The 19,819-nt window shown below is 39.3% G+C and overlaps 1 protein-coding gene across 1 annotated transcript in view; it reads left to right on the forward strand.

The window, feature by feature from the left end:
• The window catches only part of syn2b (synapsin IIb), an 87,598-nt gene that overhangs the window by 40,979 nt on the left and 26,800 nt on the right, over positions 1-19,819 (forward strand). Inside the window, exons 2-5 of the mRNA XM_069677552.1 lie at positions 10,019-10,076; positions 11,854-11,945; positions 18,007-18,163; positions 18,437-18,526. Coding sequence (XP_069533653.1) covers positions 10,019-10,076; positions 11,854-11,945; positions 18,007-18,163; positions 18,437-18,526 — 397 coding nt within the window. The remainder of the gene's footprint in view (positions 1-10,018; positions 10,077-11,853; positions 11,946-18,006; positions 18,164-18,436; positions 18,527-19,819) is intronic.

The following is a 19,819-nucleotide window of genomic DNA, read 5'->3' on the forward strand; positions in this document are numbered from 1 at the left end:
GGGAGGTCACCCTGGATGGCTCCTTATCACGTTGAGTCTGTCAAAGGGGCATCTAGACGTGTTGCGTTTGTTTTTTTTACACGGGGGCAGTGTGCCAGTGTGATGTTACATAATATGGAAGTACAGGAGTAAAGCAGCTATAAACGTTTGTCAGATCATTTCAACATAACATTAAGCAACATAAATTATAAGCTCTGACAATAAAACAGAAAAGAAACAACATTTTACCGACAGATGGACATTAATTTGGACTTTTCGATGGATAATGTTACTGCAATTTAAAAACTGCTGTATTTTCTAAACACGATGGTGAATGTTAGACCCTTTGAGAAACTTCTGGAAATGATAGTGGGCAAGAAACAAGAGGAGGCACAAGAGAAAAGCAAAGACAGCTGCAGCAGGAAGTAAAAACAAAGCTGTCAAATCACTGGGACAAGATAAAAAAGATTATTGTCACTCCTGCCTGCTTTCCAAGGACAAGAAGCTCAATAGCTACACTCTTCTAAACGCTCACAAAAACACAAAACCCACCCACGCTTTGCACACACACACACACACACACACACATATACACAAACAGTTCAGAAACAAATCTCTCGGTATCCGCAGGCCATATTAACTGAAAGCTCAGGAAAACAATCAGCTCTGCCGTTAGCTTCAAGACGTTCCTCAGACGAGCCTTTTTCAGCCAAGCAGATGTTCAGTCAGTGGGTGCTCTGACACACACACAAAAACACACACATACACACCTCTAAGCGTGTGTGTTTGTTTACATGAGAGCTCAGTCAGCCCTGTAGGTCATCATTTGTCACAGTATTGTAATAAAAGCGCACACACACACACACACCGCAGACAGTGATTCCTGTTCAGCCACACAGACACAAACTCACACTTCAGTCTCGAACACTGGTTTGTTAAATGATGCAGGAAAACTGAGGCGAATTGGACAACCAGGAAATTAATGTCCCGTGTATTTCTAATAATGTTCAGGTGTTTAGAAGGAGATCACTTGTTGCTGTTAGGCTATATTTTATCCTCTGTTAGACATAATGTAAACAACAAAGATGCGCTTAATACTTTTTTCCCAATATGGCACATTTTATGAAGCATCTAGAAGCTGGGTCACAGGCTTTTGTTTATTGTACTCAAGCGAGACACTTTGCTGCTGTCTTTCAAGCTAGCTCTTTTATTCACCAGGAACATGCCTCCAATGGCCTCTTACCAATTAGTAAATGTGACCAACAGTGTGGAGGTATTTAGCCTGTTGACCAGCTAGCTTAAGAAGCTATCAAATGGACTGTTGGCTCATGGTTACAACATGGGGAGTCATGTACACAATATGCTTTATGTTCAAGAGGTAAAGTTGTGAGAACACTGCTGCTAAGCAAAGGCTACATTTAACATGGCTGTCTTTGTGTAGAAGCTAACGATGTTAACAATAACTTTGGAGCTTGTACCACAAAACTTGGGTGTTCATACGGACTCATTATTGTGGCCATGGTAAACATGACCGTACTTGACGGCCCAAATAGTCCCAGCACTGACTTAAGCCAGTACTAAAGAAGTCTTGTCCTGAGATTGAAACTGTTAGGTACAATTAACCTCTATCTCTAAGACTTAAAAAACCAGCATATTCATTATTGTACCAGTGTCTAGCTAGCCAGCTAAGAAATGCAACATGTAGCTAACGCAGATTCTTAGTTATCAGGAAGCACATTTATACCTCTTTAGGCTAAAGCTAACCAACTTTCCTCGCCTGGTAACTCTGCAGCAAGCTAGGCTAATACATGAATGAGTATTGCTTTAGCTAAAATAACTTCACTACTAGTTACTTTTTACTCATCTATAAATTTCACGTTGTGTATTTCCTTTGTTTATACCAAAAATTAAGCTTTAGCAGTTGTTGCTAACTATGTTTTTAAGCTAATGTTTCTTAAATGAGTTCAAAAGGACAGGACAGCATACTGGTGACACCTTGTATAGTAGTACAGCATTACCCAACACCTACACTTTTTGGCAGACACATTAATGTGACATTCACACACACACACACACACACACACACACACACACACATACACATAGCCTCCTGTGCAGCAGCTAAATAATTCAAGCGCATCTTCAACTCAGGGCAGAAACATGAGCCAACACCTCTGACATAAAGCTTCGTATTTGGTGCATGTTCACTTAGCGTAACCAATCACAGCTCAGCTTCTTCTGGATGATTTTTTCTTCACACATAACGCGCACAATCGCACACTCCAACACTCACAGACAGCGAAGGACAAATATCAGACTGAACACTGATTGAGAATTCTTTGTTTGCCTGTTTGAGGTCGTCTCTGTTTGAGCTTTGAGTGTGTGTTTGTCTGATGACTCTCCGAACGATTTACTGAACGATTTAGCAGCCATCAGATGTTCGGCTTCTTGACACAGTGTCAGAACAAGCTTAGAAACACACATTATGAGACATTTACACAAACATCAACCAGGGCAGTGTAAACCAATACAGTCAGGTCGAGTAAACGCTAATACATCTTTTTTTCCCCGCTTGTGTTTCTCATGTTTTTGTCAGTTTTCTCTCCCGAGTCCACCTTGAATAAAGCCTCTGTGTCAGTGTTGCTGGGTAAAATGCAGCCAGCTACACAGCATGTTTTCTCACTTCCAGCTCTTTCCGCCTGTTTAATATTCCAGACATTTCTGTTGTAATTCTTCAGTAATAATAATTTGGTTGAAATCGTAAAATGTGTTGACCCTATGGCCAGATCCCAGCTGGTGATTAAAGGACAGATGTTTCATCTGTTGCCAGGAGTATAACACCTGTCTGTAGTACTACTGTTTTCTCTGTGACCAGAGACTGAAAATAACAGTTACTCTAGTATTGTTTGGACTTAAGTACAATTTCCTTATATTTGAACACTCCATTATATTTCCATTTATATTTCTACAGCTCTATTTATTGTTAATATGTTTTCTAGATACTCAACTGACTCGGATGAATAATATAACATATTCTCAGAAGAGAGTCAAGCTGCAGCTTTTGACAATGTCGACACTTGGATGACTATGAGTGCAGGGAACATATTTCAGGTAGTACACTGGTGTCAAGAAATGTAACTGCCCCCTCAGCTATGGTTAATACTACACACTAACACAAAATGACATCTAACAACTGTACATGCAACAATATCCTCTGAATACGCACATTACACACAAAGTAATGTCTGCATGGTGAAACAATAACAACAAGCTTTACAAACTAGCCACTCGCAAGGTACAATATATCAAAGATTATATTATAATTCTTCACTCTGTAATGGGCCATTCTGCATAATAAGTACATTTACTTTTGGTGTATTTTTAAGCGTATACTTTTACTCAACGTTTTAACCAACATGTCAAATGCAGGACTTTTACTAAAGCAAAAGATTTGAGTACTTCTTTCCCCACTGCACTCTGACATTCAGCGAAGAGATGCCTTAAGTAGGAAGGTATCATGCAGTGAGAAAGTTTCCATAGAGACTGAAAATAAATCCTTGGTCTGCAGCCAGCACAGTCTCCAGCTCCTGTGTTATTCCTTCCACTGTACTCTCATTACTATGTTTCTACACTGTCTGTCTGCACCTGCAGCAAAAACATGCCGGCTCGCCAAATAATTACACTGCTGCTCTCTCCCCCCGCACTACAGCTGTCAGGAGGGCTCCTACACTTTGCTGCACTTTCACCTCAGCAGTCAGAGGCTTGTTCTACACAGATTTACTCTCCATTCTTGGACCTGGTGGTGAAAAGGCCAGAGTGTGTGTAGTCTCGTGTTGCCAGAGCAAGTGTTTTGTGCCAGAAAAAGGAGGTACTGTGAAAGAGCATTCTGAGAGCCTTACTTTAACACTGTCACCGTTTTCACATGGAGACCATTTTCGTCTGTCGTCACGCTCAGGGTGGGAAGCTAGAATGCTGTATTCATGTCATACTGCTGTGATGGTGGTAAGTTGTATACATGTGGGGAATGTGACTAATCATTATCATTTCGTGGCTTCAAGATTGTAAAGCCACTGAAAGACAATGAAAAGTGAAAATCTGAAGGGAGTTTGGGCCATATTTTTGTTAAAACACCATATTTGCTAACCCTGCTATCTTCAGACAATGTTAATGTTAGCATTCATACACTCCCTAGCTAACTTTACCGTTAGCTACAACTTATCGCCTTTCTTATCGTATCATATTACACTATCAAATGGCATTCAGAATCAGGTGTATTGGCCAGGTATGTACACAAGGAATTTGAATCCGGTTGCCATTAGTTACAAATCTTTCTTACTGTATCATTTAACACTATCAAACGGTAATGTTAGCATTTAGTCACTTTCTAGCTAACATTACCTTTAGCAACACATTTACACCTTCCTTATCATTAAACAATATCAGAATGTAATGTTAGCTAATTACTTACTAGCTAACGGTAATTTTAGCTGGGAAGTGGTTGAATGCTTCTATTTGTTGTTTTCTGACGGTAGCAAATAAATGATCAAATGTTATTTTACCATGAAATGTGGCCTGATGTCCCCCCAGATTTTCACTCTTCAAAGTCTTTTCAGCTGTTACTGAAACACAGCAGTACGACATTATAACTTCTTAGCTTCCCACCCTGAGCATGACATCACAAAATCTTGCCACAGAATCTTTCTGTCCATGTTATAACACCCTTTGACACAATCCGTCTTTAACAATCAATCACGTCTCAGTAAACCCATTAAAGTGCAGTCGCTCGTCGTGCTCGCTTCATTTGTATTCGTACATCCCATTAATGTGCCTTTGCATCAAATCGATCACGATAACCACAGAGGGGAGAGAGCAGACAGATGGGTGGAAGATTATTATTTTATGCTTTAACAGGAAGTGGGCATGAAATATAGCTGAGAAAAGGGAGAAAGGAAGAAAAAATGTGACGGAAAGTGTGGGAGAGCGCGACAAAGAAGACCATAATGTCGTATATGATGCTTTATGTGCATTAGACAGAGTCATTATACTCTGACTATGGCATCTGTCCTTGTCGACTGTAACTCACTGTATGATTCAGGACTTTATTCCATTTCAAACTCAGCCGGAGGAGGATATGTCTTGGACTTATTATGAAAATAGTAGGGCATTTGAACATTCAAGCATCCATGTGTATTTTAGGAGAGATATTTTTTGCAGAGTCTCTGGGAACAGAGGAAAAAGCACATATAAGGGCTCAGTGCAAAAAATTAAGGTCTAGGATATTCTGTGCAACATAAAGTTATTAAAGCTTTTATCTTGGTAATTATGCAGAAATGCTTCTTGGGAAACGTCTTCTATACTTAAATCCGCACTGCAGCTATTAGAAATGATCAATGTTACGTTTAATGTACTAAATCTGTTCTATTTCCATGTTTTACAAGCTTCACATTTATGTCTTCTTTCATGTCTCTGTAAAATCTTTTTCTCTCTGACGTTACCTCGCATTGATTTCAAACGGTTTAATTCGACAGGCCTGTGTGCTGGTCTCAGACTCTCAGACTCCACTGATCAATAATGAAAGCAGGATCGCTTCAAATGACCCTGAACAGAAATGGAGTCAACAGAGCTCAGCTGGTGAATTTAGCCCTGCACAGAGCTGCTTTTATTGGTCAGGATGTTTTCAGAAGCATCTCTGTTAACTTCAAAAGCCTGCATCAGGGATTTTTAACTGCATGATTTTGTATGACTTAATTAAATAAGCACTTATTATTCTATTATTTCTAGATATCTGTATACAAAGTGATGCTTCTCATCCCTCAACAGTCTCCATTCCTCAGATGTTTCTTCCAGCTGCATCTTCTTGAGCTGCCATCCTCGTGGATTAAAGAGACTCTCAGACAAGCCTGCCACACTTCTACGGTTCTTTCAGCTGCTTTTGGAAAATAGCTAGAGGCGGTTTAAATCTTAATATCACCCACACACAGCCTGAGTAAATCAATAGATCTGCACCAGTTACTATAGAAACTTCAACGGTTTCCACTTTGTACCAAGATTAATGGGTGATTTGGGATTACAAAAAGAATAAATTGCCTCAGACCTCTCTTTTAAATTATTCATTGCAAAGTTTTGTGATGGGTAAACGTAATTGCCTCAACTTAAAATCAATCTAAACTATAATTGATTTCATACATGCATCTGCAATATCATTATAGGTATCAGTGTTTTTAACACCTTTGATTGGAATATCATTTCATTTTAAGGGAACTGCACAAAAACTTGTTCTTCAAGTTGCTGCTCCACACTTTAATTTCTTACACATTAAATGTCTTGTATCACATGTAACACATAAGAAAACATGTGGGTGTCTGTCACGGACCCTGTATCAACTCTCACAATATTGGATGCTTGTTTAATTTCTTTTTTTTGCCTCAGTGAAAGTTCAAAAAGCTAATATCATTCGACTGTTAAAAAGCATGTCTCATCTCCTCCGACAAGGCACCAAAACTGTCCCGAGTGAAGGAAACATTGCTGACTTGCATCCTTGGAAGTGTTTAACTCTTATTGTTAGACACCAGTGGGCGCTGCAAATTGAATATAGGAAACATAAGATATAACCTGTCAGAAGTGATAGATTGCTTACAACAATAATGTGCAGCTTCTATAGTCTAACGGGACTGAAATGTATTGCTATGTTATCTGCTCAGTGATGCTGTAAAGCTCATTACAAGCAAGAGAACCAACCTGATATATGTGAGAGAACAGAGCAGCAGCAGCGGGGCAGGAGATTGTAATTTTGGGAGAGCGATGGGGGGGCTGGACTGTTGCAGCGAGTGCTAATGGTTTTTGACAAAACAAACACTAACAAATAATAGTGCTGCAGCAAAACATGATTTAATTATGCTCGGTGCATAATTGAAATGCAAAGTACTGGATGTAAAAGAGAAGAACAATGAATTCTGTCCCACAAGAACAGATGAAAAGATCAAATGCATACAAGAAGTGAACAACAAATCAACACAGTGATCACAGTGCAAATCATAGTCACCACAAACAGCATCCGCAAATTTACAAACTGAGCAAAAACAACTGGTGAGAGTTTGATATGAATACATTGATCATGACTGTTGTAAATCTGTGTCGGCATGTTGCCACAATGCTCCTGTTTCATTTAGAGCCAAATGCTGAACACGCTTCTTGTGTTTATCTGTGTTTAAAGTTGGATTATTGCTCCTCTGTAGTCTGAAATGAATCCAACGGATCAGAGAACGTTCTGTGTCTTACATTTTGTACACTTATCAGAAAGGACATCAGACTGAAGGGGAGCAAAGGGAGTATACAGGGCCCTCAAAGATACTATAATAAATAGGCATGGAAACAGGGAGGGCCAATAGAGCAGTGGTTGTCAACTGGTCTAGCCTCAGGACCCACCATCAACTCCTTAATGACAAATCTCCACCCAAGTTTCTGAATATTTTCAACCACTCAAATGTATTCAATAAAAAATGGTGCCACTTGGACCTGAACGAAACATCACAATATGTCCGCTTCACAAATCACAACAGTATAATAGTCGACCAAAATGACCAGCAGGTGGTAGAGCAGAAGAGGAAAATATTCCCTCTACAGTTCCTTCAATTAAGAGCCTTTTTTCAACAGAAATAAACTAAAAAAAAAGGGCAACATAAATGCAACTACTGTCAGACTCGTCAAGTTTCAAGAATGTAAATGTAACTGTAGCTGGGATTACCCAATCAGTAGAGACATGGAGGGTGAATAAACTACATTACTACTGCACGCACGGCATAGGAAACCCATGTCCTTCAAAATAAAAGTGCAGCAAAGACATTTTGCACTAAAAACAGCTCCGCGACCCACTTTTGGGTCCCGACCCACCAGTTGACAACCATGGCAATAGAGAATGCCTATGTACAGGGAGCAGAGTCGCCAAGTTACAGGTGACATTTATCAGGTTTTACAAAGTGATGTGCCCTGCAGGTCAATGCAATACATGCAACATTTCTATTAAAGCTGCCTTAATCATTATTTTATCCTAATAAAGGATCAGATTATTCAGATGACTTTGATAGCAAAACCTACAGAGAGTGTCAATGGACTCTGCAGTTTACTTCAGGTCTACTTCAGGTCTATTTTCAGTGAATACCCTGTGATAAACCAAGGCAGACAGATTAAGTTAGCAATTATAGCAAACATAACGTAGCTTTGAGCAGCTAAAGACTCAGGGCAGACCACACAGAGTTAAAGTAGAGTGATTAATGAACTTTTATGCACATGCTTAGATCAAAATTAATCTTAATGTTATGTGTGCTTTCTGTTTAAATAGGTAATTGTTTGCTAATACATTTGCTAACTTTATATGGTGGTAATATGTTTTTATCTGCTTGTTCTGCTGCCCCCAAGTGGCCAAAAATAAAGATTTGCAGCTTTAAAGCATACTTTTTTTTTTTTTTCATCCCAGAAAATTAAATACAGAGGTTGTATTTTTTCTCTTTTTTGACAAGCATGTAAATCCTGTAAAAGACTCTCAGAAATTCAGTAACAACTCTGTTTCAGGGAGTCATATTTGCAAATGCTGTGTGTTGCCCTCTGGCAGCTACATTATGCTGTTTGGTGGGATTAAATGAGGAAGCTACATCAGCAGCCGCTCTGTAAAACACTATAATTGTCCATTACTGTGTTGGCCTGACATCATGGGCACTGTGCACTGCAGATACTGAACACACGCTGAATGTGGAAACCCTTTAGACACATTCAATGGCGATGGGATTTAAGATGCTTGATTTTTAAAATGTCAATTTGTCAGGAAATTTTGAATAAAGCAGCAGCGGGTGATGAAAGATGATGCATTTTCTATGTATGCTGTTTGTTTTCAATGATATAAACATAACAGTGTCATTGGAGGATGTTTGGGGGTGTCATTAGTGCAACAAAGCAGTGTGTTCAAGCAGCTGCCTGTGCTGCAAAAACACTCACAGTCACACAGTAATAGAATTGCACCTTCTAGCAGCACTGAAAAAAGATATACTGCTGTTATTCCGTGGCCACTAATTCTGCTGCTGTGGTTATTGATTGTTGAAAGTTATGGCATCCCGCCCTCAGAGAGTTTCTCCCACAGATGGTTCAATCCTAATGACCCGCACTAACAAGCCAGATGCCTCAGTGCTGCACTACACAAGGTCTTACGAGGTTATATGGAAGGACTCTGACATACATATTTAATCTAACTGGCACAGAGAGGAACCATGAGTGCAGATGCAATCTGATTTAGCGTTTTATTCTGGTACATAAGCTGGCATTGTGTTTAGTGGGGATAAATGATATAAATGGAGGATTTAAGGGGCGTTTAAGGACCTGTTGAGGAGAATGAGGCTACATTAAAAGTTGAAAAAAAGGGGGAAAGTCTTTAGGTTTCGATGATTTAAAGTTATCTCTGTTTTTAACGCTCTTGGTTATTGCTTTCTTAATTTTTAGTGTATGCAGAGACGCATCTGCAATCTGTTTACAATGTTGTGTAAAATGAGACATCTGAGCATTTAGCCTGTTTGTGTGTTGGCTGGCAGCCTGTGCATCTCAGATCGTCTCAGTCTGTCTGCCCGTGTGTGCGTGTGTGTTTACTTGTAATCTAGTTCTACATCACAGTAGTGCAAGTGGCAGCAAAGATATTAAGAAGTCAACATCGCACCAACCTGTTATTGCACACATTCATCATGCAAACTGCAAGACAGTATTTAATATTGCTGCCCTGACTCGATTTAAATGTCACCACCCAATGCAGGAGACTAATTGCAGTTTAAACATCCACTATAATCGGCTTTATGTCTGCAAGCACATTATCATAAACATTCTGCTAAAACAAAGAAAGTTTGACACAAAGCCTTAATCAAAGTGCAAAAGGAGGCATCCATTTTATCTCTCCTATTTATTCCACAGGGAGTATGATGTCCACTAGAGGGCAGCAGAGACAACTGAGAGAGTCCAACTAAATATCTTCTTTTCTCTCCTCTGTTCTCTTCCTTTCTTTCAGGGCCAAAGTGTTTCGGGGGAAGAAGGTCCTCGGGGACTACGACATCAAAGTGGAGCAGGTATCGTATTGATTCTATAGACCTTTTTTTGTGATGCTGCTACATTCACAAAAGGTTGAGAAGGCTCAGAACAGAGATGAAAGTGAACTGACACCATATTCAGGTTTGATATGGAAATGAAAAAGTTCACACCATTTCCCTGGCACTTTTTCAATAAAAACATGACACTTCAGATAGACTCCACTTGTCTATTGCTTATACAGCAAGATACAAGTTCCTAGAAAGAACTCTGTGTTTTAGTGGACACATCTATACCTATTGGACTGATAGGCTTTTAATTTCCCATAAGGTAAATCCTGTTTGATTCCCTCACTTGTCATGTTGTACCACCAGCTCAATAGCTGAATGTATTTTTACTTATTCAGTAAAACCTCAGCATCCAAAAAATATGTTCCCACAGAAGTTGGTACAGAGCGTTACGGCCTCCCGACGATGAATCCTAATGACATCCTAATTACATCTTGACAACCAACTAATTTGCTACAAAGTTTCTTAGAGAAAAAGAAGTTTAAACTTAAAGCTGGCTTCAATTTTCTTCTAGCACCATTCTCACATCAATTTAAATATTTTAGTTTACAACTAGTTACCAGCAAAACTAATGTTATTGCTTTCAGTGTCAGCTGTACTTTTGTTTAGTGCTAACTAGCGAATACCAGCATGCTAACAGACTAAGCTAAGATAGTGAAGATGCTAAATGTAACCTGTTCAACATCGACATGCTAGCATAATCACTTGTAGCATGTCAACAAGCCAATGCTAACAATTAGCTCAAAGTGTGAGTTCTCTTGAAAATTAAGTTTACATTTTTAATTGGCTTCAGTTTTCATTTAGCACTATCTTAGTTTAGTTTACGACCAATTACTAGCGACACAAATAATATTGCTTTCAGTTTTAGCTGTACTTTGTCTTAATGCTAATTAGCTAACGTTAGCGTGATAACAACCTAAACTAAGATGGTGAACCTTGTAATATTACCTGCTCAACATCGACGGGCTACCATTGTCACTTGTAGCTCATCAACAAGTCAATGCTAGCAATAAGCTTGAAGTACCTGAGAGCTGCTAGCATTAGCGGTAGCGTACAGTAGTCTTGTATTATAAATAAGTATACTCTAGCATAGGAATTTGTGGTTTATAGAAACTGCCAAGTCTATTTAACAGATTTTTAAATGTTTAACCAGTTAAACCAGCAGTACTTAAAATCTAAAATAACACCAGTATACTGGTATCATGTTGTACTTACTGTAGATAGAGAAGTCGGTTTTAACAGTACGTGACAAGTCAGTTTCATATTGCCTGAACCACCTAACCAGCAGACCATTTTGCAGTACTTGTTTGCTGCTTTTGAAATGACTATATTTTTCTCTTGGGTTTCACACAGAGCAGTTTCACACCTAATACAAGTTGACAGTTAAATTACAACCTCAAGCTTCACCACAGAAACTAAAATAGACACCTGAGGAGAGACAGGAGTCAGCCACGATGAGTCAGAGAAGTCCTCGCTGTGTTTTCACCCACACCAAACACAAGCATGCATGTATCATTTTACTAGAACAACCTTGTGGTTTATATAAACAATAAAACAGATTTGTTTATTGCCGAATAAATGCAAAGAATATTAAGAGTTTTAAAATATATTACAGCTACAATGTGTGTACAAAGGTGAATGAAAAAAGTACCAAAATGTACTGTATAATGGGATTTTTGTTAAAAATGTATTTATTTCTATTAGGACTTAATGTGTTTACCTGATGAATCTGTCTTGTGTTCTCTTTCAGGCTGAGTTCTCAGAGGTCAACCTCGTCTCACATTCAAACGGCACCTGTAACGTGGACATGCAGGTCATCAGGGGCGGGACTAAAGTGGTCAGGTTAGTACATACAGATATACACACACACACACACACACACACACACACTTTGGTTCCTCTGTGATTCAGAGAAGATAATACTGTGTTTACTTTGGACTCAAATCTCTCTTCCCAAACCTCAAATCCTTATTTTAATCCTTTCCGTAAACCTATCCATTATCCAGACTTTGATAAAATTAATCCTACAATGCAGCTAAAATCTACAGTATCCTGACAGTAAACCAAAGCAAAAATAACCCTCTGTCCTTACAAGAGCGTCTCTTCTTTGGAACTAAATGAAACTATTTCACAACGACGTTTATTCTTCACAAAGCTTTTGTAAGACTCTACAATACAACCAAAAAACACAAAACTATCCTCAACCATTATTTCCTCCCTTTCTAATCCCCTGAGTGTAAAAATAAAACCTTGCTCAGAAATATTAGCCACAAAAAAAGTATTTTGGAGTTCTTAATGCTATTTTAGATTATAAATGTGCTTGCACTTTACTTTTGGCCACTGCCATTAACACTCAAGCATCCAGTCAGTCTTTATTTTTCATTCTCCCTCTGTTGAGGCAACAAGCACACTGACCTGTGACTTAAAGATATAATCTGGAAGATTTCAATGTAATTAAATGTCTGTTATGTCACTACCTATCACCGAATGAGGTAACACAATGGTGATTGAGCCTATGGTCCACTGATGAAAGCCTTTGCATTTGCATTATATAGTTTTATTATGGACTGGGTGTCTGTGGCGATTTTCACAGAAAAAAATCACAAGGGACGCCCGGTTAGTGACACGTTTTCCATCAGCCAGCAGTGGTTGGTCTGCCAGAGAGGGTAGGCGGAGCTAAGCGGCTGCCTTTCCGGTCTCTGCAAGTGTTGCGAGTAAACAGTAATCTACTATGGCTGAACAAACAAAGAAAAGATGGATGACTACAGATACAACTTCAAAAATAAGTGAAAATCCAAAGAAAAAGAAACAAATTCGACGCTCAGATGAAGGCAAACGGTCTTAAAAGGAAAGCGACCGTCAGTGAGGAAAATCACAAAGCGAGTCAACCGTAGACGTCTTGTTATCTGGGACGTATGCGCCCACAATTGCTTTTTATCGCCATAGGTGCGGCCAAACAGAACAAAACTGAGAACTTCGAGATTATAACTTTAAAGGTGGAGCTAGAAACTCTATAGTCTGTAGATTGTTCAACACAATCATCACTACTTGCCTGATGAAGGACTCAAACCTGCACAAACCCGCCCTTTTTGTTATATATCACATCGATTATAAGGAAGACTCTAAACACTACAAATTTTGCCACACATCTCCTGTATTAAGTTAGAAATGATGTCACGCTACGTGGTTGATGCGGCTGACCATTCTGTAAAAAACCCACCTACATATCAGAGTCAGCAGTGGAAATTAAAAAAAGATGTGGGTATGGATTAGGTACGTGTTGACCCATAGTTACCAAATACAAACATGACCTCAAACGTGAATCTGACCCTGAAAGTCCTAACAAACTAGTCCCAACTTTGGAGGAGATTTGGTCCTTAGAAAAAGTAAAAGATCAAACCGGCTTTTATCTAGCTGTTGCACCATCTTGAGGCATCACTGAAGATGATCCAAAGATACCTCAGACGGCTCTTGAGAATGTTAAATACACGTTTACTGCGAGCTCCAATCAGTGGAAAAAAAGAAGAGGCGTTTGACCACAATGATTCCCCACAGACTGGCAACGTACATGTGTGTACAAACATGTGAACTTACTGTAAACCAGACTTCACACAGACCCACTCACACACCACAGACCGCACTGACACAGACGGCTGTGACTGTAACTCCCACCGCTCCAAACCAACAAACCCAACAGGAAATGAAGAAGTCAGGCTCAGTCTGATAATCAGAGACTCGGCCCTGTAATTACATTTTATGAGGGGTTGGTCCGCACATGCCCACACACAAACACATTGTCACAGAGAGTATGGTGTTGATTCAGGGAACATTGATTTATTGTACACCTATATATTCGTATTGAGGCCTCATTCTCACCCAAACATGGACATGTCTGTGGAGAAATTAAGTGAGTTAATAACCTCATTTTCAGTCTGTCTCGTTTGGTTCATCGCAGGCTTTTGGATATTTTTAACAATCCACATTTGTCTCAGTAATTGGTGTGTCCACTGATTTTAAGTCAAAGCACCGACTTTGCTAAATGTCTGCGAGTTGCAAAGTAAATCAACCTGAAGAAGATTTAACATCGTCTAGACTCTGGGCATCTCAGTAAGCAATCCCCAGCTTCTATCACCTCCATTGTCTTTTATCACCTCAAATACTGAACGTCGAAAGGATGAAACAATACACTGTAACCTATGATAATGAGAAATACAGCAGTGTAAACAATATAATTTAGCAAAGGTTAGGGGAGTTAAATGGCTAATCAGTCAGTGCTGTGAGCCATCACCTCCATACTGTGCGGAAACAGCAACATTAGCACACAGCAACAGGGTTAAAGACATTTAAAGGATAACACTGCTTTGATTCTATTTTTTATCTTGTCAACAAATCCCATAAAAAATTTTTTATAAAAAGACAATGATTTATGTGTCTCTTAATACTTTCCCCCCGTCTGTGGCTCTCAGCCCCAAGGCCATTTATTCCTACTGATGTCATGAATCTTTAATAACAGTTTAACAAACAGTACAGTCTTAATTTATCAAAGCAAAGTATTTTCTTAAAAAAGCTGGCACTAATTTTTACAAACACTACTCAATCAAGGAATTATCTTTTATAATTTTCAATGGATGGCCTTAAAATTGAGTAGATTTTGGATAATGTTTGTAGACAACATTATCCACGTTATGATACGATACGGCATAATACGATACGATACAGCACGATATGATATGACAAGACACGATACGATGCAGCACGATACGGTATGGTACGATATGATACTATGCGGCACATTTTGACGCGACACAATACGATGCGGCATGATATGGCACGATACGACACGTTACGATACAACGCGTTAAGATACAACACGTTAAGATACAACACAACAAGACACGATACGATGCAGCACGGTACGTTACGATATGATACTATGCGGCACGACACAGTACGGTACAATACAATATGATACTATGCGGCACATTTCGCCGCGACACGATACGATGCAGCATGATATGGCACGATACGACACAGCAAGACACGATACGATGCAGCACGATACGAAATGGTACGATATGATACTATGCGGCACATTTTGACGCGACACAATACGATGCGGCATGATATGGCACGATACGACACGTTACGATACAACACGTTACGATACAACACAACAAGACACGATACGATGCGGCATGATATGGCACGATACGACACAGCAAGACACGATACGAAATGGTACGATATGATACTATGCGGCACATTTTGACGCGACGCGATACGATGCGGCATGATATGGCACGATACGACACGTTACGATACAACACGTTACGATACAACACAACAAGACACGATACGATGCGGCATGATATGGCACGATACGACATGTTACGTTACAACACGTTACGATACAACACAACAAGACACGATACGATGCGGCATGATATGGCACGATACGACACAGCAAGACACGATACGATGCAGCACGATACGAAATGGTACGATATGATACTATGCGGCACATTTTGACGCGACGCGATACGATGCGGCATGATATGGCACGATACGACACGTTACGACACGTTACGATACAACACGTTATGATACAACACAACAAGACACGATACGATGCAGCACGATACGGTACGGTACGATATGATACTATGCGGCACGACACGGTACGGTACGGTACAATACAATATGATACTATGTGGCACATTTCGCCGCGACATGATACGATGCGGCATGATATGGCACTATACGACACGTTACGATACGACACAACAAGACACGATACGATGCGGCATGATATGGCTCCATACAACACGTTACGATACGATTCGGCATGATATGGCACGATACGATGCGATACGACACAACAAGACACGATACGATGCGGCATGATATGGCACGATACGACACAGCAAGACACGATACGATGCAGCACGATACGAAATGGTACGATATGATACTATGCGGCACATTTTGACGCGACACGATACGATGCGGCATGATATGGCACGATACGACACGTTACGATACGACACAACAAGACACGATACGATGCGGCATGATATGGCACGATACGACACATTGCGATACAACACAACAAGACACGATACGATAAGATGTGGCACGATATGGTATGATATAATACTATGCAGCATGATATGATATGATGCGACAAAATACGACACAACAACACGATACGGTACAATATGATACTATGCGGCATGATACGATATGATGCGACATGATACAACAAGATACGATGCAGCACGGTGCGATAAGATATGATACGATACACATTATTGTCCCCGTAGGTTTATGACTATCTGCAAAATTCTCAGTTTTGCTGTACTTTTTGTTCGGTATTAATTAGCAAAAGTTAGCATGCTTAAGTGCTAAACTGGGAAGCTAAACACACCACCTATTTATCAGTATTTTAGCATTCCCATTTTTAGCATGCTAGCATGCCAGTGCTAGTAATTACAGCGCTATAAATCTGTTAGCATGGCGGTAAACTAAAACTCTTGTTTTAAGTATGGTTCTTGATTAAAAAATACAAAGCGCAAAGTGCTTGAATGCATCACTCATTGAGACTCATGGCATTGTTGATCTATACAGCTAACTGTGAGTAATGAAGACACCACAGTCACATTAATGGCTGTATCCTCTCCTCCAGAGTCTTTTTTATTTTCCTGGAGTGTCTGATTAGTATTCTGTGAGCATGAGGAGCTGGTGGTGGTCACACTGTGCCAGAGTTTTCTCTCTCTGCGTCTCTTTTCTCTCACTCCTCGCTACATCTCTTTTCCTCTGTGTTCTTTTCTCTCTCTGTCTCTATTCTCACACCTCCACCCCCTCTCTCTTTCTCATGTTATCCTCACATTCCCTCTCACCAATACACACATTCAGAGACAAAAGCAGAAATAACAGGAGTCATGCCCTATCACCGTCAGCCTTTCACTGAGCTCAGCTGCACTGAATATTGTTTTTGCCCTAAACCCGCTGCTTGGTAATTGCTTCTGTGAGCTCCAAAGCTGTGGTTTTTACTGGTTTGTTATTGAGACCGAAACATAAAAATATCGTAAAAATCCTACAAACTTGTTATAGAACACAGTATAATCTGCCCCATGGCGGACCTTGACCTTGTTTTTTATTTCGTCGTGTTGAGTCATTGTCCGTTCTCTCTCCAGTTTGCCTCCATGGTTATCATAATAATAAATAAGCAGTGAAAGTTATGGAGAGATCGTGGGCTTCTCAAACAACTGCTTTGACTTTCATAAGGAAATTAACAAGCGTCTTCTGTATTTTGTTGACCCTTGTGCTTCCACCCACATCTTCCTGCTCTTCTCACGTCTCACACCATCAGTTGTGCACTTGAAGCTTTATTTGCCCTCAATTTCTTGCTGTGTTTGGTATTTCAGCTTTGATTAAGCACTCCAAAACAGATTGGTTTGTAAAAATCCAGCAGAGATGATGATTCAAATTAAAAGCGATATAAGCACTCAAATTTCTTTCCTTTCTCGGTCCCGAATTAGTTATTTATGTGACCAGACAGGCGTAATCTCTCTGCCTCAGCATCCTCACTGGAAAAGACAGATATACTACCTCTCACTTGTGGCTTTTCCTGTGAAACACAACCTTTTTAATGCCTTATCTGTCATTTATTATGTCTGAACATGCAAGTCAGTTACTACCAAAAATATCTGGTTTAAACAGATAAGGCCTTGGCCTTTTGTCTGACACTGTGAAGTTAGTCGACTCAGATAAACAAAATAAGAATATAACTTAAGATGTATGAGGAAAAACGGATGCACAAGAGGTAGAGTAAGAAATGTAAATGTATTCATATCTCAACCTTGCTGAAATATATTCTTTATTCCCTCTGCCGCTCTCACAGGTCTTTCAGGCCTGACTTTGTGTTGGTCCGTCAGCACGCCTTCAGCATGGCTCAGAACGAGGACTTCAGGAACCTGATCATCGGTCTGCAGTACGCAGGAGTCCCCTCAGTCAACTCTCTGGACTCCATCTACAACCTCAGCGACAAACCCTGGGCTGTAAGACATTTGATTAAAACTTCATAGTATTTTATTGACTCTATTTTAAATTTCATTTCATAGATGTAGAAAGTGTTAATTTCATTTTAAATTAAAGAAATATCTTTTTTTTGTCATTCTTATTCTTCTTTGGGCTCCAATCAGTTTTAAATACACTGACAGGAATTATTACTATATAATGTGACTGTTCTGCACTCTGCTATATCACTTATATCACTGCTATAATACCCATTGATTACACGACTCTCTCTTGTTGTCTATATTATTCACCAGTTCTCCCAGCTGATCGGTAGTCAGAAGAAGCTGGGTACAGATAAGTTCCCTCTCATTGATCAGACTTTCTACCCCAACTATAAAGACATGGTAAGTTTGACACATTAAATACTGTTAGTAACCCAACAGCACACTCGTACCTCCAAAACACAATCAACAACATGTATCAGCTGATAATCTCGAGATTCATATTTGGTTGAAGGAAGTGAAGCATTCTCTCGAAGCAGGCGACATTGCCGACTGCCTATTACTGTTGAATTCAGGATGTCACTCGTGAAATAAACATTCCAATTTTACTCTGAATTATTTTTGAATTATCTTTTTTATATTTGCGTAACAACTTAAACTACCTTTTTTGTAAATATATGCGTTCTCCACAAAGCTGATAATACAAATTAATCACACCCTTCCAAGAACTCTATCTATTTAGTAGAGATAGACCGATATGGTTTTTTCAGGGCCGATATCGATACCGATTATTAGTAGTCAAGGAGGCCGATAACCGATATTTGAAGCCGATATTCATTTGCAGTAAAAGTGAAAATATTGGCGTCAAAATTTTTAATAATACAAACTCCAACACTTAACTTTGTTTAAATGCCTTTAAGCATATGCATCAGAGCCAAAATAACCCAGTTTTAAATTGATCTCTTATCGGCCGTCGGATTAAAAAAAAAAAGAAAAAAAAAAGGCCGATGCCGATATGCGTCAAAATGCCGAATATCTGTCTATCCCTACTATTTAGCTTTAATTCGGCTGTCAGTGTCCCCTCTGAGATCTTTGAAGCGCTGTAAAGAGTCATTTTCTGTGAGACTTTGGTAACTGCAGTAAAGAAAAAAAAGAGCCATGGTCACACTTTTCCATTGAGACATTTTATATACAATCTTTTTTGGTACATGGAAATAGAAAACTCTATTTAGACAGAAACAGAGACATAAATACAAACCCAAACAATTCTTCTCAGTATAAAACACACATGAAATTGTTGGATAATGCTTCACTATAGCCAGACAGTTAAAATGCATTATTATCATATCAGTCTTATCGTGATTATTATGTTTCAAAAATATCAGCTTTATTTAAATGTATATTTGTTAATGGGGCTCTTATATGTTCTTAAATATTTTTTCATATACATGAAGAGAGCACATGGTAATGCATTTATATCTGTATGAGTTTAGTGAAGTAGTCCAGTAACAAGACAAGGGTCAATTCAGATTTGGGCCTTTTAATAAATGCCTATAAAACAACAGTTAAACCACTAATTATAGCTTATTCACAAATATCAGTTATTTCATGTTTTTTAATTTCTCGTGCAGAAGTTTTTACATTCTCTTTTCGAACTTGAACTCTGAGTTGTGACCTGTTCCTTTAAGGAGTTAA

This window comes from Semicossyphus pulcher, unplaced genomic scaffold (genome assembly GCF_022749685.1).
Source record: "Semicossyphus pulcher isolate SPU_LCO1_2020_fin unplaced genomic scaffold, fSemPul1.0.p SCAF_3, whole genome shotgun sequence".
Lineage (NCBI taxonomy): Eukaryota > Metazoa > Chordata > Actinopteri > Labriformes > Labridae > Semicossyphus > Semicossyphus pulcher.